Source organism: Mauremys reevesii, linkage group 8, assembly GCF_016161935.1.
Source record: "Mauremys reevesii isolate NIE-2019 linkage group 8, ASM1616193v1, whole genome shotgun sequence".
NCBI classification, from domain to species: domain Eukaryota; kingdom Metazoa; phylum Chordata; order Testudines; family Geoemydidae; genus Mauremys; species Mauremys reevesii.
This window is the reverse complement of record NC_052630.1, coordinates 7,381,433-7,402,909: the sequence shown is the minus strand read 5'-3', so window position 1 is coordinate 7,402,909 and position 21,477 is coordinate 7,381,433. Positions and strand designations below refer to the sequence as shown.

At 42.1% G+C, this 21,477-nt stretch overlaps 1 protein-coding gene across 6 annotated transcripts in view; it reads right to left on the bottom strand.

Moving 5' to 3' along the window:
* Positions 1-2,021: 2,021 nt before the first annotated feature.
* TBC1D9B (TBC1 domain family member 9B) overlaps positions 2,022-21,477 on the bottom strand; it is a 37,396-nt gene continuing 17,940 nt past the window's right edge. For 5 of the 6 annotated variants that reach the window (XM_039485261.1, XM_039485259.1, XM_039485262.1 and 2 more), the window contains 15 exons: positions 20,685-20,846; positions 19,683-19,833; positions 18,962-19,176; positions 18,043-18,160; positions 16,788-17,073; positions 14,786-14,915; positions 13,071-13,169; positions 12,082-12,150; positions 11,022-11,262; positions 10,657-10,722; positions 10,174-10,245; positions 9,715-9,765; positions 7,104-7,157; positions 5,336-5,442; positions 2,022-4,723 (listed from right to left, as the gene is read on the bottom strand). In XM_039485261.1, the coding sequence (XP_039341195.1) occupies positions 4,025-4,723; positions 5,336-5,442; positions 7,104-7,157; positions 9,715-9,765; positions 10,174-10,245; positions 10,657-10,722; positions 11,022-11,262; positions 12,082-12,150; positions 13,071-13,169; positions 14,786-14,915; positions 16,788-17,073; positions 18,043-18,160; positions 18,962-19,176; positions 19,683-19,833; positions 20,685-20,846 (2,520 nt within the window). In that variant the 3' untranslated portion in view covers positions 2,022-4,024. The remainder of the gene's footprint in view (positions 4,724-5,335; positions 5,443-7,103; positions 7,158-9,714; positions 9,766-10,173; positions 10,246-10,656; positions 10,723-11,021; positions 11,263-12,081; positions 12,151-13,070; positions 13,170-14,785; positions 14,916-16,787; positions 17,074-18,042; positions 18,161-18,961; positions 19,177-19,682; positions 19,834-20,684; positions 20,847-21,477) is intronic. The other variant, XM_039485260.1, reaches the window with a different exon arrangement.

Sequence of the window (21,477 nt, the reverse complement as noted above, 5' to 3'; positions counted from 1 at the left end):
AGCAGCACCCCACTGTGCTAGGTGCTGCACACCAACATTAATTTCCTTCATATCCCAGCATGTCTCTCCTCCAGGCTGGTTTGTTGGTTGGTGTAAATTTTTCAAGCCCCAGATCTGTTTTTTAATCAATTCCCCCCCACCCCCAAGCTCTTCCTCACTCCCAGCTTTTTTGAAGACAACCACTTGTGGGTGTTTCAAAGCTATTTCCCTTCCTCACTACGTAATTACCTCTATTACTCATGAGCACACTAGGAGTTTAAATGCCCAGAATCTATGTACCCAGAAGTGTGTTTGTTTCATAGAAGCAGCTGACATTTTAAAGATTTTAACCAGAAAAAAAATATTCAGGATTTTAAGCTCTTCTATTCCCCCATTTCAGATCACACAGGAGTACATGCAAGATAACTATAGCTTCCTTAGTCAATCAAATCCTTAAATATAGATATAGGCAACAAGGAATCTTTCTATAGTACTTACAAGGAGTTATTACTAGAATTTCCAGTTTTAGGAGAAAACCCAGCAGGAGTGGGCTGGAGGGAACATAAGGCCACCCAGAGTTGCTGGCAGCTTATTTCATGTGACTTTGGAAGATTTTTTTTTTTTTTAATGTAAAGGGGGTGGGGAGCGGGAGAGAAACTTTTTTTTATTTCTAAAAATCAGCCATAAATTTGCCTAAGTACCAAAAAGCGTCCAAAAACCTTTCTGCACAGAATCTCTCTGACCTTTTCAAATAGAAAAACAACAAGATCTGTCTTGATCTCTCCTCTCTGCCTCTTCTGTCTGTCTTGAGTCAGGCCCTTTCCTCATCCCTTGGTTGCTGCCATCTCCTCCTCTCTGCGCTTGATACCAGTTATATTTTTCCCAAGTCCATTCAAAATGCTGCTGGCTCTTCTCTTTGACCAGTCTTTCCTGGCTTGCAAGCTCTACTGTATTAGATATTCTTGCCTTTACCATGTAGCCCACCCACCCTACTAGATCTAAAGTACTGAGCTGTCAATTACCCCACCTTTGCTCTTGCATTGATGCCAACATCAATTGCCCATGTATCTTTAAGGCACCTCCATACTTTCTACTACGCCACTAGCTGTGTATTGAAAATCTTCCCATCAAAACATGTTAACTTTATCCTCTTAAGTCCCTCCTTAAAACCTACTTCTGCCCTAAAACATACAAATCACTGCTGGCTGAATTAGGCAAGTGCAAACTGCAATTTTTTTGTTTTTGCTGTTCATGTGATCATGTCCTCCCAACCCACCCCATCCTATTTGTTTGTTCTGTTCACTTTCTGAAGTATGTCCAAAATCTAGACTTGTGAGCTTTCTGGGACAGGGACCATCATTTGTAACTATCCGTACAGTGTCTGGCACAATACAGTGCATCTCTTATACTTGATGGTGGTTCCTTGGAGTTATAAAATAATCACCCCCTAAATTGTATCGTCTGGATTATTTGCCAAAATTCTTGGTGTACGCTTAACTCAAAAAGCTTGCTTCCATGTGGAAACATCTGATGTATTAATATTCCTAAGTCAATAAAAACCAAAAACAAATGTTTAAGTTGTTCCGTGCCCCAGGACTGCTGTAACAGTTGGCAAAGGCTTTTCCACAGAAGCCTCAGACCATGAAAGGTGACCACTGCAATCCAGAGAGAAGGGACATGTTTCTGCATCCCCATAGCGATTAATCTGTGTGCAACTGCAGTCTCCTGGCACTGATACTGTGAGGGAGAATGGAATTGTGTGGAAGGGATAGGGAGAGAAAAGTGAGACCCTTCTCACACTGGGACTCTCTCCCAACCCCCAGGAGGCTCCCTTGAGTCAGAACATCTACACTGCAATTTTATAGCCCCACAGCCTGAGACTCCTGAGCCCGAGTCAGCTGACATGGGCCAGCCATTGGGTTTACTGCCTTAGGCAACAATCACAGACATACAACCTAGCTATGGAGTGAGGAAAAATAATACGCTCAGACACCCTCAGGGTAAGCAGTGTTCAGCTGATAAAGTGAAAGCCAGTCCAGGGCTCTGTGTGTATTCTGGTTCATTTATTGAGCACATGACAGATCAGACAGACAATGTAAAATCACATGTATTATCTGTACTTAAAAAAAATTACAATAAATTACTGAAGAATTAGTAAAAGCAATTTTACTAGAGCTGCTCTCCAAAGGTACATGACAGAGGAGGCAGATAATTAAGAAATATGCATGTGAATGTGAATACAGAGAGACCACCACAAAAGGAAGTAACACTGAACATTGCATAAAATGGTACCTTACTTGGGAACATCCAACAGCTGGCTCCAGTCTTTGTCATCCCCATCTGTTCTGAACACCAGCCTGATGCATCAATGTGGCTCACCCTCAGTACTGGCTCTGCACCAGCCACATGCCAACATTCTCACTCTGCCAGTGAGGCACATGCCACTGGAACACAGATGCTTTTGTAATGAGATGAACATGTCTGTATGAAAAGAAATGATAATGCTTCCTGGGAGGCGAGGCCCTCCCACAGGGCGGTTACTATTCCCGAATGGAGCACCTACTTTCCACTGGTCCACAGTTAATTTGCAGAGAGTAATCTGTAGCTGCACTCCCTCCAGCTATATAAGCTTTTAAACTTGCAGGTGAGCTAGTCTGTTCAGATTTCAGCTATTAGAGTGATGGCTGAGAGGAGAACACCACAACTTTCCTCCCACTTCTGCTTTACTTTTCAGAACTGAGGTGTAAACAGCTCTTTGGACTCCTGTTGTACAGGCAGCCTGGAGATGCACAAGCTCCTGGAAAGCACTGTACTTCAGAGAGGCTACAAGGAACAGTCACAAGTGGCACCAGGTGCTCATGTACATTTTCTGTCCACAGTGAGAAACTGATCTGCTAAGGTTCTACTAAGGGATACATTTGCTCTGTGATAATTGAGTGATTGACATGGGCTCTGTAAACCTGGGTCATACATTGATATTCGACTGATTTATGACAAATTTACTATGGATCTTATTAAAAATTGGATCCATCACTAGTATATTAAAATTAAGTACATAATTTCCTGGCAATATAATTACATAGATATATTTCTTTTAAAAGCTAATGGCTGTGACGACAGAAAGGTTGTCAACAAACTAATGTCAGAAGCAACAAGAGTAAGAAAAACAGATCTGTCTACCGACAGCTTGTAACAACTAAGATCCAATAAGTTGATTTCCAGTTCAGGACTTGCCTCCTCATTGCATCCATGATCTAACCCCTTGGCAGACCCAATATCTATTACAGAGCTACTGCTTCTTATGCATCAATGTCAAGGAGCTTGTGGCTTCAGACACAATTCAAAACCACCAATTCCTTACGTCAAAGCGTTAAAAGCAGAGGCTTAGAAAACAGTGTTTACATGAAACCTTCTTGTAAAATGCTGAAAAACCACATGCTACTGGGATGGCAAATCACATCCAATAGAAGCCTCCAGATCTGAGAAACTACTGCATTCAAATCTCCGGATGCTGGGATCAATGGGATACAATTGCAATACATCTGCCAAAGTACAGCACAGTATCTAAGAACCTAATAAGACTATTTTGTAGGCCAAGGACCTAGAGCACTTAGACATACTGCTTAGATCACAGAGTGGCAGCCAATGACGTACAGAGTTTCAAGCTGGGCTGCATCTTCTGTACAAAACTACCCAGGAACCTACAGCAAATGAGGGCAGGGCATGGAGTGCCTATTTTTGAAATAAAACTTAATTAAAAAAAGATAGCCAGCGGCAGACATGCATAATTTACAGTGGTAATTGCAAGCCTTAGGGGCTATTAGGTTCTAATAGCTTTCATGCTCTTGAGAATGTAACTTAATTCCACCAAGCAGGGTCTCCAGAGAGGTGTCTATGTTAAACAGCCACTGTGACAAGCCACTTATTCAGCAGAATCTACTGTAGTTGTTGTGTAGTTATTGGTCTCGGTAAAAAACTCCTGCCATCTGCCCAATGTCTATAGCCTCACCCTTTATCACCTGAGACATTACTGCTTTCCTTGAGTTCAGCCTGACACTGAGGAGGAGAGATCATAGTCACTGGATGAGCTGAACTGCCTCTCTACTTTCTTCTGCTCCTTTATCTTCAGGCCAATGTCAACCTTCTTCTCAAAGTAGTTTACCAGGGCTGTTTCTGTAAGCATGGAAGCCAAGACCTGCTCAAAGGAGATAGACCAGTCAGTGTCAATGGTGCTGCCATACCTGGCAGCTGAACTGCTAGCTTCACAACCAACCAGGACTGTGTCATCTGCAATATCTTCACACTGCAGGGAACCCGTGCTGACCATGGAGTAGGAAGACATGGACATATCGTCTTTGGTTTCATCATCTGACAAGAGCTGTATAGGAGATCCTAGTCCTTCTCCACCATCCCCATCTCCTGGAGTTTGTTTTTCCTGCTGGGTTTTTCCAGCCTGGATATTGACAGAAGCTGTCTCTCCTGGGTCAGCTTGGGGTTGCTGCTCCACTGCTGAATTCTGACTGTGTTCAGACATTGGTGACTCCTCTTCACTCACAGCATCCTGGGTATTATTTGCTTTGCAGTCATCAGTCTCCTTCATGGGTCGGTTGGAGAATTTTTTTCCAACCTCCCCAATTCGTAGGAGGAGGCTGGCGACAGTGGCAATGGCATGGTACAGCTCTTGTTCCACTGGGTCCTCACTGAACATGTTGTAAAGGGTCTTGCATAACTCTATAAACTGCTCCTTGAAAAACAGAAAACGACACCACAGGTTAGACTATAAAACCTCCACTAAATCTACAATGGTGGATGAAACTATGAGTCACCTGCTAAGAAGCAATGACTCCTATTAGAGATCATCCTGTTAGAGATCATGCCCTCCAAGTAGTAGCTTATGTTTTCATGAGGCAGGACACTAATATGTAGCCCAATATTTTGCATAGTGCTCCATCTTCTAAAGGTAGTGGAAACCCTAGGCAGTGTGTAAATCAGGGGAATGGCACGGAGAGGATGTTTGAAACACACTGCACTAGAGGGGAGCCTTTGTTTAGAGTTCTAATAGGAGGAGGGTTAAATGCACCTGATTTTCACCACTGGAAATGTGTCCTAAGATTGAAACAAAAATTAGTTTAGTTTATAAGTAAAAATCTCAAACTAGTTCCCCATCGGATGCACGTCCATATAATGGAACCACTAGAGTCTGACATTATTAGAACTCTAAATATTGAAACAAGCAGCAATGCTGCAAGTAAGGATTAAAGTGTCTTGGCAGAACTCCGAGCCTGCTGTATCCTGCCTTACTCCATCCCTGCTGCAAATCGCTCAACTGGAAACACATTCTCAGTTCACTTCCTACCTGGTTCATTTTGGGGAGATCCTTGATGGTTTCTTTCTTGGAATACTTTTCCTTGGCCCACATTCGCAGGTAGTATCTGTAATCCTGGGGGCTGGTACCCTTCTCCTCTGCAAGGCAAAGCCGGATCATTAGAGTCAGGGGTTTAATGGATCGAGATGCCAAACCAACCTAGTTTCCTTCTCTGACAAGGTTACTGACCTAGTGGATGGGGGAGAGGCAGCAGACATGATATACCTTGATTTTAGTAAGGCTTTTGACACTATTCCATGTGACATTCTCATACGCAAACTAGGGAAATGCAGTCTAGATGAAATTACTATAAGATGGGGGCACAACTGGTTGTAATACTATACTCAGAGTAGCTCTCAATGGTTTCCTGTCAAACTGGCGACACATATCTAGTTCAGTCCCACAGGTGGGCCCAGTACTATTCAATATTTTCCTGACGGTCTTGGATAATGGCGTGGAGCGTATGCTTATCAAATTTGCTTATGACACCAAGCTTGCAAACATTTTACAGGATAGGATTACAATTCAAAACAACCTTGACAAATTGGAGAATTGGTCCAAAATCAACAAGATGAAATTTAAAACAGCCAAGTGCAAAGTACCACACTTAGCAAGGAAAAATAAAGTGTCCGAATATGAAATGGGGAATAACTGAGTAGGTGATAGTCCTGCTGAAAAGGATCTGGGGGTTATAGTGGATTGCAAATTGAATGAGAGTAAATAATGTGATGCAGTTGCGGAAAAGGCGGACATCATTCTTGCAGACAACAGGAGTGTCATATGTAAGACAGGAGATAACTGTCCTGCTCTACTTGGCACTGGTAGCCTCAGCTGGAATACTGTGTCCAATTCTGGGGGCCGCATTTTGAGAAAGATGTGGACAAACTGAAGAGAGGACAAACATGATAAAAAAGTTTAGAAAACCTGATTTATGAGGAAAGGTTAAAAAAACTGAGCGTTTGAAAAAAGACGACTGAGTGGAGCCCTGATAACCGTTTTCAAATATGTTAAGGCCTAAAAAAAAACGTTGACCAATTACTCTCCATGTTCACTGAAGGATGGACAAAAAGTAATCAGTTTAATCCGCAGCAAGGGAGATTTAGGTTAGAAGTTAGGAAAAATGTTCTAATTATAAGAGTAGTTCAGCACTGGAAGAGGCTTCTAAGGGACGTTGTAGAATCACTGGAAGTTTTTAAGAAGAGGTTGGACACGCGCGTCAGGCACTGTCTAGGTTTACTTGGTCGTGCCTCAGTGCAAGGGGGCTGAACTCGATGACCTCTTGACGTCCCTTCCAGCCCTACATTTCCATGATTCTGTGTTGGCAAGAATACTGTTTTAAAGGGTTTCACTGACAGGACTCGGGAGATGAGACCTACAGGAAAGAGCACTCTGCTTTTAGACAGTTTTTCTGATGTGATGCAGAGGAGCACAACTAACACTGCTGCAATCAGCTTGGCAGTTATGAAATAAACTCTGCTCTTCTGTAAATTTTGCAGTTCTGCAGTTCATGGCTGGTGAGTTAAGGCCTCCCAGCACATCAAGACCCTTTCAGGGAGGCTGTTACAATACCAGAATCAGCAAGGCATAAAAATTCCCTTGACCACATTACATTGTGCCTCTTGCCATAAGCGAAGTCTTGAGAGGTTTCCCATGCTAGGGTAAAGGGGGAGGAGCTAAAAAACTTGACATTACTTGTATGACAAAACTGGGAAATGCCAGGGAGGCTACTACTTGTCCATATAAGGGAATAGTTAGTTACCTTTTTCTTTGGAATCCTCATTTCTCCCTCCTCTGTCTCCCTGAGTATCTGCTTCTAAACAAACATTGATATTAGAAAAGTGACTCAGCAAATATCCTATTTACTGCACAGTGTGCAATGAATACAAGACAACTTACATGTCCACTATGGTACTCGACTGAGTTTTTTTTAATAAAATTAGGGCTAGCTTTCCTACACCATTCCCCTACAGCAGGACTGAAAGAGTCACAACTTGAAAAATCTACTTGCATACAATAAGTAGGAAGCGTTTCCAGGTGAGTATCAAGTTTGCAGAATGTGAGTTTACATTTTAAAAAGTTCATAAGCCCGGTGGTTCCAAAGCTTACTTGTTACTCATATTTGGAAAGTCAAGTCCTTGGGTTGTGTGAGGTGTCTCCTAAAATTTCCAAGCCTTATGACATTGTCTAAAATAGCAGTTTTCTTAATTTTTTCCACTGGTGCAGCTCAACAGGTGGTAGATGTGACGCTGGCAGGCTAGGTGCCAGTTCATGTCAAGGTCCCTAGGTTTCAACTGAACACTGACAAATACATAACTGGAACCAGCCTGGCTCACCCATGTGTTAGTGAGTTAAAATAGGCCTTAGTTATAAAAATGTGTTTAGACTTTATGGAGTGCTTGTAAACTGCTGCATGCATTAATCTCACTTATAATATCTATATCCTATGTCATAAGATAATACATATGTAACTGTACATCATCAGTCAGGAGAGAAGCATTACCAAGTGTGAAATACTAGCTTGCCACAGGAGGTGTTATCTCCCGTCCAACAAAAGAAGGCCCATAAACACTAGTCAAACCACTGTGGAACATCAGAGGACAAAAAACACTGTTGATTGCTCTCCTCATCCCCATCTGAAGAGGAGACATGCAACTGAATTCCTCCCAACAGCTGAACTTGCAACATGAGGCAGACTGTGGGGGAAGCAATAAAAGGTAGTAACAAGGAGCAACTGTATCTTTTATGCTGCTTAGACTCTGAGGGAGCAAGTACTAGTAAGCATAAGCAAAAGATCCCCAGTGCTTGGCCTGGGTTAGCCCTACGGGACATATAGAACTTGCATATTATAGAAGCTTCAATTATCTTTTGAAACAGTGGAACTCATTTGTGTGCATGTGTTTACCTGCTTTAACCTTGTAAATAACTCTCGTTTCCTTTTCCTAGTTAAGAAATCCTTAGATGGTTTATTATAGGATTGGCTACAAGTGTTGTCTTTGGTGGGAGATCTAAGGTGCAATTGACCTGGGGTAACTGACTGGTCCTTTGGGACTGGGAATAACCTGAATATTGCTGTAGCACTTGGTGTAAGGGACAATCTATCACAAAGTAAGCTTACCTGGGTGGCAAGACAGATCGGGGTACCCAAGGGGACTGTCTGTGACTCCAGGTTAAGGCTGTATAGTGCTTGAGGAGTTCACACTTGATAATAGGTTAGTGAAATTTAAGTGCAGAACTCACAACCAATTTGGGGTTTGTGCCCTGCTTCTTAACAGTCTGCCCTGAGCTTGTTATTCATGTCCTTGAGTTACCACAGGACAGCGTGACATTAGCAATGGTAGAAGTTTGAAGAAAAGTGTTAGCATATACACAGCCTGTGAATGAATAGGGGTGAGCAGGGGCAGGAAAGGAAAGAGGGAGAAGGAGAGATTGATGGGATAAGTGGGCAAAGAGAAATATGGTACAGAGGGATAGGTAAGAAAAGAGCACAATATGGGGAAAGGAAGAGAGAGAGAGAGAGGGAGGGAGGGAGGGAGGGAGAAGGATGAGATGAAATAGACATGGAAGTTAACTAAGCCCCATGATCCATTATAGGAAAGAAAAAGTGGAATGAGCCCTGGAAAGGAAAGAAGATACAACAAAAGCAAGAGAAATTAAATACACAAAGATGATGGAACATTATTAGATAAATAGATTATTCAAATGTCAGCAATGTTATTTGAGTAATTTATTTGACACGGTTATTCAACCAGCTCTGTAGAGGGTCACACCTTATTTGGCTAATAAATTAGTGAAATTTATCAAATAATATACTTAATCCTTTTAATCTGCTATTTGATCAGCCATAGTAGTAAGTTAATTTTAAAAAGCGTATTGAATAGAAAGTTGATTGACAATGCTATAATACACATTAAATAGTAAGCAAATCTTCTTTCCTTTAAGCTGCAAGGCTCTGGAGAAGCCCTGGTGAAGGCACTGCTATCTTTACATTGGCTAGTAGACTTCGTTCTCAGTCTAGTAGGTGTCAAGTAAATTTTTCAATGTCTGGGAATAGCCATTACCAAACTCCACTGGAGGAACTATAGGTCAAAGTTTTTCTCAAGGCCAAAGCCTGTAATTAAAATTAGTCATCTTTGGCTATAACAGAGATGTAACGCAGTAGACAGAATAAACACAGGTACTGAAAGGCATCTAAAATGCACATGAGGCCAACAAACAAAGTGCTAGGTATAGCATTGCATGTATAGAGGGAGTGCAAGTGGAAAGCAGCAATAAAATAATTTCATGGTATTTTAAATGGAGCTTCAGTGCTGGCAGATTATTTTAGCATAATAACAAAGAGCTCAGTGCGTGCACACACCCTAGAGACTGACCTTGAGACTCACAGTGCAAGAAGAAATCCAGCTCTGAGACAAAAGGAGATACTGGAGCAGCAGAGAGAGGGTTTCAGGGCAGGGTAAATCCAAGGGAAAACAGAGAGAGTGGGCCAGACACAGAGACACACAAAGGAGGAAAAAAAACAACAAAAAAAAGACAGTGAGACTCCCTGAACTTAGAAACAGGAAAGATGGGTTGATAAAAGCAGATAGCATCATTAACGTTCCTATTCAGCAGTCTCTGTGAGAGTGTTTCACAGCATGCTGAATTCTCTTCTACAAAAGCAGAGATTAAACAGCACATCAACTAACTCATCTCCCCCACGCAACAATGAGAAGCAACCCTAAAACACTTCTACTGATCAACCCTGCTTTGGAGGGTCACCATTCAAACTGCACAGACTTGTGCAACACTTGCAGCCTTCATCTCTTAGGGTAGAGCAGGTGTTATGTTACCTTCTGTCGAGATATCCTCTGTGAAATAACTTGTGGCCTCCAGAGCAGACTCAGCCTCTTCTGAGATCAGAGCTGTACATGCAGAGAGAGAGAGAGAGAGAGAGATGATTAGGTTACTGAGGCACCTCCCCGTTCCCATCTGCCATCATGTAACATCCCTGTGGAAACTACAGCAATTACTTACATTGATAATTCAGATATACCAATGTTTTGGGTTTTTAAAAATATTTACCCGTCCTTCAGTGCAATTTAGTAGCTGGAAATGAGGCTGGTTATGTAACCAGCTTTCTGCAGATCATCCGCAAATTCTTCATAGATCAGTTTGAGAACTACTGAGGTAGGATATCCACTCATTCCCCTCAGTAGGTGGGAATACACAAAAAAGCTTTATTGAAATATCTAGCAAAACGCATAAGGATCCTCCTCAGCCAGTGTGATAGCTACCATTGGGTGTCAGAGAAGGAGGGAGAAGAGATCACTCACCCGGAGGCAGGTGCAATTTGTAAAGTAGTTTAAGCTTCTCAGTCAGGTCACCATGGTACATCCCACCTGTGCGGGAAAGGATGAGATACACAGCCCTTAGTGTTAAGAGTCACTGATAGCTGACAGGATCCATCAAACAGACCCCTAGAGTTCCCATACAAGCAAGGGGAAGCTGAAAAGTTCTGCAGCTACAGCTCCTGTACAGAATGAAATCTGTGCTGTGTTTAGCAAGAAGGCATTTCTCATTCTGTAATGACATCGTCCTCCCTCCTGGATGAATTCCATTGTCTCTCTATGGTTATGTGCTCAGAACAGTGGAAAACTTTGCTAAAACATTCCATAGCATCTCTAGAAAAGACACTTACTCATCCCTGTAACAAATTCCTTGAAGTTAATGAGAGAGTCCCCGTTCTCATCTAGAAGCCGGAACATTCGCCCTGCCAGCACAGGTGTGTGAAGGCCACAGGACCAGAGGGTTAGACTGTCAAACAGCTCTCTGAACTGCTCCAGGTCAATGCGATACTGCTCCAGGTAGGGCAAGCTCTGATCTCGGTGGGCGACTGCAGTGCGGCTGCTCCCCCAATAACAGCTCGTCAAGTGTTTTGCCTTTGACGGGAAGGAGTTAATAGGTCAAACCATTAATAGTTACACAAACCTTCATGCTTAGAGACTCAGTTATACCTCACAACAAAGATACTACATAGCCAGAGAAGAAACTTTTGCTCATACATCTATTTTTCTCCTCCCCTTATTTATTCCTAAGGTCATGTGTGATCATGGCTGAACTCTGAGAAATGAAGGAAGAGGATTTGATCAAACTAGAAAAAGACTAATTTCAAGGAGAACAAAAGGCACTATCAGATTTGGATGAAGACTCAGGCAGAGATTTGAGTACACAAGACTTGTCACAGAGCGAGAATGAAAGTTTTATGAATAAGTCATACCATCTTACTTTGGTAAGTCTACATCTTGCAACTGAGTATTTCAAAGGCATCACAAACATTGAGTCTGATTGCTCTCTGAGGTAGGGAACTATCATCCCATTTTTAAATATGGGCAAACTGAGGCACGGAAGGGTTAAGTGACTTGCCCAAGATTACAGAGCAAGTCAGTGGCGGAGCTAGGAATCAACCCAAGGACGTCTGAATCCCAGTCCCCTACTCTATCCACTAAACATTCTTTTCCAACATTGCCAGCATCTCTCCCTGAGGAATATCATTTAAATGCTGTCAACAGTTTTCCATCATCTTTGTAAAAAAATAATCAGACATACTAGAGCCAGTAGCCAGAGGCCCACTTCTGCCAGATCAGATTCTGGATAGAAACACAATGCTATTACTTCCCCATCCACTCAATCTTGAATATCTTTCTGTGTATCAGAGGCAGAGTGACTAGGACACATTCTTCCCCATGCCAGGTTCCTACCTTGAACACCATATAAAGCTCTTCTAGTTCTTCCATAGAAAAACCAATGTCACCAGATATAGCTCGGACCTAAAGTAAGGGAGAGAAACAGAATGAACATTTATTTATTACTCCTAAACTGTAAAATTTATTCACTTACTATATGAAACAATATTTTATAAACCATGAAAAAGGCCAAGAGACTTGACTAAGGTATAGGGGAGGAAGGAGTGTTGTGATTTTGAACTGAAGGAAAACAGTCTCACATCTCTGAGTTGCTAGGACAGGAAGATGCCAGCAATTGCTAACACAGAGAACAGCTGTTTACCCGCCTTGAATGAGGGTAAACACAATAAAAAGCTGCTCAAAGTATTAAATGTTTCCTGCTCTGACTGCACTGTAATTGGAAGTGAGAACAAGTAACATATCACCTCAGTGCCTTTGTTTCACTTTGTGGCTTTCCAATGCACTTATTATCAGACATCTATCTCGGGTGCTACAGTGAGAGGGGCAAAGGGAACAGGTTTCACAACTGGCACAAATAGAAGAGTAAAGTGGCAGTAAGATGCAGATGCTTCTCCTCTGCCCCAGTCCTCTGTGGGTTCCCAACATCATAGCACACACTCTGGGTGGGAAGGACATTAGTATCTGCCATCTTGCAACCCTCAAAGAGCCAAGATGAGAAGTAACAAATACAGGCAGCTCTAACCAGTGGAAAGTGTTACAAGGCCTGTTGTGGTTCATACTGGCAATGATTTGCCTATAATTCTACCAGGATCATGTCTTAGCACTTCAACTGTTTCCTCTGCTCTTCAACCCAACTTGTTAGACTAGATCAATGAGAGCTAAATTGAAGTTATTCAAGTCAGCAGATACATTTTCCACATTAACCATCATCCCTTTAGTCACCACATCCTGGGTTTGCTACAGAGCAGATTTTCAGAGGACAAAGCAAAATGTGCTGCATTAACATGCCAATTGGTAGCTCATTTAATCTGGGTGTTACATACCACGCTCCTCTTGGCTGTGTCCTCCAGGGACTGGATCACCTTCAATCTTTGCTTAAAGCGCATCTGCTCAATGTCATCTGACCTCAAGTTGCTGAATTTCTATAGTAGGAAGAAAAGCACCATGGGTTACCCCGCATCTACCAATGAGACAAGTCTCACATTCAGTGACATATTGTTCAGCAAATCAGGAATCACCTTAGAAGTGGCCTGAAAGGGGAAAAAATGCCTTTTTGTCAATAGAGATGGTCTGCTAAGACTCTTTTGTTAATGGTGGGTGGGAAGTATAAGAACATGTGATGAGATGTGCTAGCACTCATTAGGAATCCATGTTCAAATTGAGTGATGTACCTGTAAGGAGGCCGGGCTTTTTCTCAACAGCACTAATCAGACAAGTAAAATGATTTGGATGATGCTGCTTTAACAAGGAAGGAAAAAGAAGGAATGAACAGTCAGAAAGAGTAGTGCTTTGAAGGAAGAGAGTGCAATGACAGAAACAGAATTTCCTTGAGGAGACAAACAGGCACAAGTTAGTGAGAAACCGAGATTAGAAAGCAATGTAAGGTGCATGGGAAGAATAGCATAAGGGTGAGCTGAAGGGAGAGGAAAAGGACAATGACAGAAGACAGAGAGGAAGAGAGTAGCAGAGAAAAGAAATCCACCTGAAAAACTAAGTCTTTTCCCAATTTTCCTCATTGCATTGAGGGAGAAGACGTGTCAAGTGTGCACTGATGACTGCCTTGGTAATTAAACATAAAAATAAGCTATTTTCTCCCATGCAAATATACTGTTGTCATCATCCATGAAGAGTTACTTCTGGAAAAAGTGTAGTTGGGAACCAGGGAGAACTCCTCCTATTTCTGTAATATGGTATATTGTATTCATGGCTGCTGCTGACACCACTCCCAGGTTAGGAGACTTCAGGTCATCCAGCTTTCATCACAACACAGACACCACAGAATAGGATTCATGGGCATGCCAAATCTGGCACTGTGAGTTTGGTGCAGATACATTACTCACAACTCTCCAAAAGTTTATCCCCCAAATATTCCTTTTTCATTCCAATATTCAGTAATTAAGTTACCTCCACAATTCCATGGCATTGGCTAACCTCATATGAAAAACAACAGTCTAAAGCTTTTCTCCACAGGGAATCTCTGACCTATCAGCTTTAGTAGGCACTGAGAATCAATTTTCAATTTTAGTTAGCATGGTTGGTGAGATTTCATGGAATCTGAAAAGAACAACAACAGAGTTGAAGTCCCCTCATATTTAACATGAAGACTAGTGGCCCAATCCTGCATTCCTTGCATAATCCACATTCCTAGGCTTTGTCTATACCACAGGGAAAATTCGATCTAAGCTCCACAATTTGAGTTATGTGAATAGTGTAATTCAAATCAATGTAGCTTAGATCTACTTACTGCAGGGTCCACACTAAGTGATGTCAACAGGAGAGCGTCTCCCGTCGACTCCCCCTACTCTCCTTGATCCAGTGGAGTACAGGAGTCAAGGGGAGTGCAATCTGTGGTTGATTTAGTGGGTCTTCACTAGACCCGCTAAATCGACCGCCAATGCATCGATCGCTGCAGTGTCAATCCTCTGTTAAGTGTAGACAAGCCCTTAGTAAAGCCAATGAGTCTTGGCTGCACAAGGAATTCAGGACTGGGCCTTATGCGGCAAAGATCACTCAAGTAAATATTAATCTCGCCACTGACCTCATAAGATGTTTTGATGAGTTCAAAGATGTCAATTTCAAGCGGTGGCTCATCTCCACTTGTGAGTAAGGCATGCAGGTGTGGAATAGGTGGAGAAATACTTTGTCGATTAATTACATTGTCCAGGTACCTGTGGGGATAAACAAAGAACAAAGGCAGGGCTCTGGGTTAACACAATCTCAAGAATTAACAAAAAAGCAAATAAGATCTTAAACATACTATATCCACTTCCTTTGGACAGACAATATCATTGGCTAGAATAATTTATTTCTTCCCAGCTAGCCTGCCTAGCTCCACTAATGTCTCTTTCACTCTAGTACAATCAGTTTTCATTTCATTCTTCAGAGCACCTGTTTTTAATGAAGTTTCAGAAAAATAAGGTGCAGGTGGTGGCATGTTTGGAATTGATCAACATTTCACTTTGCTACAGGAAGCATTCTTACATTTGCTACATTACAGGAAGATTTGCCTCACCAGGTTTTAGGAGACTCCTTCCGTTAGAAGCTGTTACTGACAGTGAATCAGAATTCTCCCTAGATTTGGTAGCAGCAACCCTTCAGATTTCAAACTCAAGCTAGACAGCAGGGATGCATCAAGACAGGATGGGCTTTGGGAAATATGATGGAACTTTTCAGATTTTAGCTTTCTATTGTAAGACCCCATTTTTTGGATGCAGTAGAAGAAAGTCAACTGAATGCTTTTGGATTCCTGAGGGTAGGACAGAATGGATCTTTCTTTGTAGTGTGATGCTGTATGATTGAATATGACTATTTATATAATTGATATTGCCACTGTTATACAACTGCAACAAATCTTGTACAAAGTATGTCATGTAAGGTGTTGATGGAAAAATTATGATTTGCTAAGTATGATTATCCTGTTTACATGCACGTATCATTTTTGTATCTGAAGTTATGAATATTAGCTATGCACTGGCATCATACATATGTGTTGTATTCCTGGGTAACACCCACCAGGTAAAACTTACATTAAGGCCAAACAGCTATGTATTGATGGCCCATCAAGGACATGTAGCTCTCCCAATGGGCCACAGAAGAAACTCACTCTGCCCAGGTAGCTCTTTCTGTGGACACCTCAGCAAGAATACGGGCAATGGCTACTCCCTGAGAGTCATCAAGCCATATAAGGACATACGATATGCTGATGTGACCCTAGACTCCATCTTAGGCCAGTAACTTTCCACAAACAGAGAGAGTAAATTTCCAGGCACATGGCAAAGGAGATTAAAGACCCTGAGCTAGCTCCATTTTGCCTCTTTCCTGCCTTGATTCTCTGGACTGTGGATTTACAACTAAAAGGAGCATTTTGAACTATGGACTGAAGACCTTCCAATCTTTTGGAAGTTATCAGAGAGATTTTACAAACCAGCAGTCTATTCCATCACTGCTACAAACCTGATATAAGGATTTTGCAATTATTTGTATGTATATGATCAATTAATTTTAACAATTCTCTTCTTTTTCTCTTTTATTATTAAACCTTTAGTTTTAGTTAATAAAGGATTGGCATCAGTGTGATTATTGGGTTGAAAGATCTGAGTTATATATTGACCTGGCTAAATGGCTGATTTCTTGAGATTAGAAGAATCCCGTACTTGATTAAATTGGTTTTCAGTAACTACTCATTAGACGGTGTCTGGGTGGGGAGACAAGGGATGGAATGCCTAAGGAGACTGAATTTTTGACTTCCTGTTAACGAGTGTGGTGAGACAGAAGTTTACTTTTATTACTGGATTGGTATAATCTAATGTTAGAAAAACAGCAGTTTGGGGTGAGTCTGCCTTATTTCTCAGCAGTTTGTCCTGAATTTGGCATCCTCAGCTGTGACCCACTGAGACACAGTGACATCTAGTAAAGACAGTTCGAACTGCTAAGCAATGAAGATTGTGAGAGCACGAAAAATATTAAGGATTTTACATCAGAGTGGAAGGGCGAGTACCCCTGCCATTCATTTAATTATAAAGAAGAGAAATGAGGGCTACCTGCCCAGGACAGTCATGGCTTCGCCTTCATCACAGCAGTTTAGCAGCTTCTCCATGTTGGCATCCAGGATGGCCAGAGACACCTGCAAGATAAGCTTGATACCCTCGTAGAAGAAGCAGTCAACAATGACCACAGCACTCTCAAAGGGCATGACGCTGAGGAAGAGGGTGAGGAACCAGGAGAGAGAAATGGTGGAAATCACTCCCAGCTCCTGCATCTTCTCTGACAGCTGTGGAAGGTAGTCTCGCGTGAGCTCTTCAAAAATGCCTTGGTCCACTAATGCACCTGAAAAGACAAGGGGGAAGTGACAATTTGGTATCACGGGACTGAGCACAAAATAATGTAAATCTATGCTAGTTAGATAAATATTGATTCTAGTCACAAACCAGCCAGTTTTCAACAGAACTGAAATCAAGTAAGGTTTGGTCATATGTATCTCCTGGTTCCCTCTTCAATATAACTGAAGAATTCTGCATATACATGTGAATATCATGTGATCTGCTACTGTAGAGCCTGAGTGAGCAAGTCATTAATTGATTTGTATATCCCACCAGACAAAAGAGCAGTGGGGTGAATGATTATTATTCTAAAAAATAATGTCACAGAAGCAGAGAGATTAAAATTGAAGAACTGTGTGGGACAATCGCCTACAGCACATACTTTAGTGCTTTATCCAGTCTAATTTTAGAAGTGCCAAGCAATGGGGTTCCACAACTTCCCTTGGGAGACTATTCTAAAACTGAACTGATCTCACAATGAGGAAGTATTTGATAGGCTATTTTTTTTTCTAATTTCATCCCATCATTCCTATTTATACCCCCATGTACCAACCTAAATAACTCCTGCCACTATTCCTTTGTGTTTACACCCTTCAAATACTTGGTAGACTGTTATGGCCCTCCCCACCCTCTAGTCATGTACACATTTAGCTCTTTTAAATCTTTCCCTATAAGTCTAGCCCTCCAGCTCCCTCCCGTTTCTGATTCTCTTCTCTGTCTTCCCTCCAATTAGTAGTTGTCTGGTCCTGAAGGGTTAAGAACTGAATTATCCCAGGGAGAATAACTGGATATTTAGAATTTGCAGGAAATTCTTTACACATCACTAATGAGGACAAAGCTTTCATCGGCTCGTGTCCCACACTCTTTCAAATGCGCTGTGTTTAATGGTCTGTTAATAAATACGACTGTCCTTCTTTCCTGCTGATTGTATAGTAGAAGGAAATGCCGGCCCCCATGATGAATTTGACAGACTCACCCACTACCCTGGAATTGTAGTAATCTGGCAGCATCCGCTCACACAAGGCCACCAGGAGCCAGAAAGCCTCTTCCTCATTGCAGTACAGCAACAGTACCGATGTCACTATGTTCATGGCCTATGAGCAGGTAGAGCGACACAAACATGCATGGAGAGGAAAATACCACATTAGCTGAGGATGTTCAGGAAGGTAATGGGACACTATAAATGTGAGATAAATGTGGTTAAAATACTATGCTCCTATGGATAAGGTAGGGGACTGGGAGTCAGAAGATCTATGTTCTGTTTCCAGCTAACCACTCTAGGCCTCAGCTCCTGCAGCTGTGAAATGAGGATAAAACTCCACACATCCTTGTAAAGCACTTTGATCCATGGATGCAAAGTATTAGTATTAGTTAACCAGGTTACTAAAAACCTTGAAAATGGTATTTATACTGAAAATGCAGAGAATAGAGCAGTGTGAAGGGGGCTGTAAATATCCAAAGGATACACAAAACTATTCAGTTTCTACATACTCTGGATATTCTATAGCAGTTTACAAATTAATGAATTTGATGCAGGCTGTGCACGGTCAATACAGCTGTCTTCATAATCTCAGCCAGTTCTCATGCACTACTTAGGAAACTAGAAGGTGCTTTTACTGAGTGAGGGAAAGTTAGCCAGGACACTGGGCTTCTCCCCAATCTAATAAAATATTCTGTGGCTCACGGTCACTAGAGATAGGCTGAACAAAGTGATTTATCATCACATCCAAAGGACAGTTACAGTTTTACAACACAGCAGCCTCTGCCTTATTGCTAGAGTACAAGGGCATCATCAAGGAGGATCCCAAATTCCACTATGAAACGTCTTTAAAATGGGGGTTTGGCTCTCAGTAATGTCCAAAACATGGGGTGGCTAATTAATACTCCCCTCTTACCTGACAGTACCCGATTGTGGGGTTTCGGAATGCGTAAGCTGTCAGGACCCTCCGAAGGGCAGCGATCCCCAACTCATTCTGAAAGGCAGGGTGCTCTGGCATGGAACGGTGCAGGTCTCGCTCAATTTCTTCTGTGGCAAGGCTGTATTTCCCCATTGACTTTTCCACCAGCTCTGCATAGTACCCAGGAAGCGTCACCATCTCATTCCAGGCCCCTACAATGACAAAGGCATTGCTTCACTCACTTGTTCCCAAAGTTTCAGTGAAGGGGCAGATAGGGGATGGTACACAGACTCAAATGAATACAAGCAGATCTCAAGGTTCAGAAACAAATCTGCAGTTAAATCAGATAATTCCCCAGCTTCTGAATGTCACAATCCTGACCAAGATGACTATGTAGCACCTGGGAGAAGAGGGAATTTAGAATATCCTGTCACTATACTGTCATTCAATCCTAGCAGGCAACAGATCATAATCTCTTCAGAAAGCACCTGCTGGCATATTGCATACAAACAGAGAGAAATTGGGTCTCTCTAAAGCTTCATGCAGATGGAGTACACCTGGGAGTACATGATTAATTTAGAAAAAAATGTGATCCATTTAGATATGACCATTTAACTCTCCCAAACTCGGAAATTTGCAGAGGGCCTGATATTTGTTAACTGCAGAAGGGCTTCCCGTTAACTGGGAACGGTCTTGAGTGTACTGTAGAACCTTTTACCTGAGAACAAGAGCCACATCTCTCCACGAAGATTCTCTGGGATCCCTTTTAGTACCAGTTCACGGGTCTTGGCTGTGCGATACATACACATTCCTCGCCCATACTCAAAGAAATGAATATTCCATGACTCTTCCTTCATCTTCTCCTTTGCCTAAGAGGGGAAAACAAACAGAGCCATTTGGATGGACTAAAGCATTTTCATCAAGTTCACCTACAGAATGGGAAGTTTCATAATACTCAAGCCTGTACTTGACAAAGGAAATACAGTGCCACATTTAAACTGTTCCTTCTTTCTTACACTAGGATGTGCTACATTCACTATGTACATAATTTATGAACAATTGATCATCTGTATCAAGTTTCTAAGTATTCACTGCCAAAATGTGCAAGCAAGTAGGTTGAAACGTGACATTGACACAGCTTTTACTTGAATAAAAAGAGGCACCAGTTGAGGAGGTGATGGATGGCACTGCAGTCATGACACATCACCCTTCATCTCAAAGATCTGATTTTAAATAGATCACAAGTGAAATGAGTTTGGTAGCCTCAATCAACATTTAATGTCTCATCTACAACACAAATGTAACCAACTCAGGGCGTTCTCTTACTACATGGTTAAAATTACCAGGTCCCCATACCCAGGCTAAAGCTCTTGGAAATCTCAAGTGAAAGGAAAACTGACTCAATGGGTACTTGTCAATATCGCAAAAGCACAAGAATTTAGCACAATTGGCAGTCTTTGCTCAAGTGGCCCACAACTGGAAAAATCAAGATAGTGCTTGGGTTACAGCTAAGATGCATTTCCTGAGCTGTATGGGAGCCTAGCAATGGAACTGCTGCTGGTGACACAGGTCAGTGGGGAGATGCACTGATGGAGCTTTGGAGTATAGAATGAAGAACGAGGAAGCTTTCACTATCCCTGCCTGTTCTAGTCAGCACTTCACTTTAACACCAAACTCATTGCAATAGTTATTTTACATTATATGTAAGCAGCTTGCATACCCCTTTGGGTCCTAAGAGCTCCTCGGAGTCTCTCCTGAAGAGTTTGAGTAGCCCCTGGGAGGCCGTTGGCACCTCCCCTGTACAGAAGCTGACCAACTGGTTGGTGAGAGTAGAGGTTGGGCTGACTGCAGGTGGACTGCAGGAAGAGAGCTCTGGAAACTCCTGAAGAACAAAAATATATAATCTGAAAAAAAGCATAATAAACTTCTACTGTTTATTTTGCAAGCACATTTTGTGTGGTCAAATACTACACTGAAGACTTCTCTACAAAACATGCTGACTTCTCCCTGTTGCCCAACCAATACACCGCAACCCAGTCTTTGCAGGACCGCTGCCTAGAGTAAAAAGAAGCTCAGTCTCCAAGCTCATTCTATATTTCCGCTTTCTACCCAGACTAACAAAGGTGCCAGGTGTGATGTGGACACCTGCCAACAAAGATTAGATGGAGATGGCCAACAGGCTACCGAACAATAGTAATGCCACTTCTGGCCACTAACCTACAAGTAAAAACTTCTGTATCTCATTACCAGTCCCCAGAGCTATCCATTACTTAGCTCTAAGAACTATTCTACGATCTTCACCCATAATCCATGAATGTATTAAGATTTATTGTCTTGTGCATCCTTAGGCGACCTATTGGGCCACATCCTCTGCTGTAACAATGAGGAGTCCGCTGGCACCTTAAAGACTAACAGATCGGTTCGTCTTTAAGGTGCCACCAGACTCCTCATTGTTTTTGCGGATACGGACTAATACGGCTACCCCTCTGATCCTCTGCTGTGTCCAGATCTCA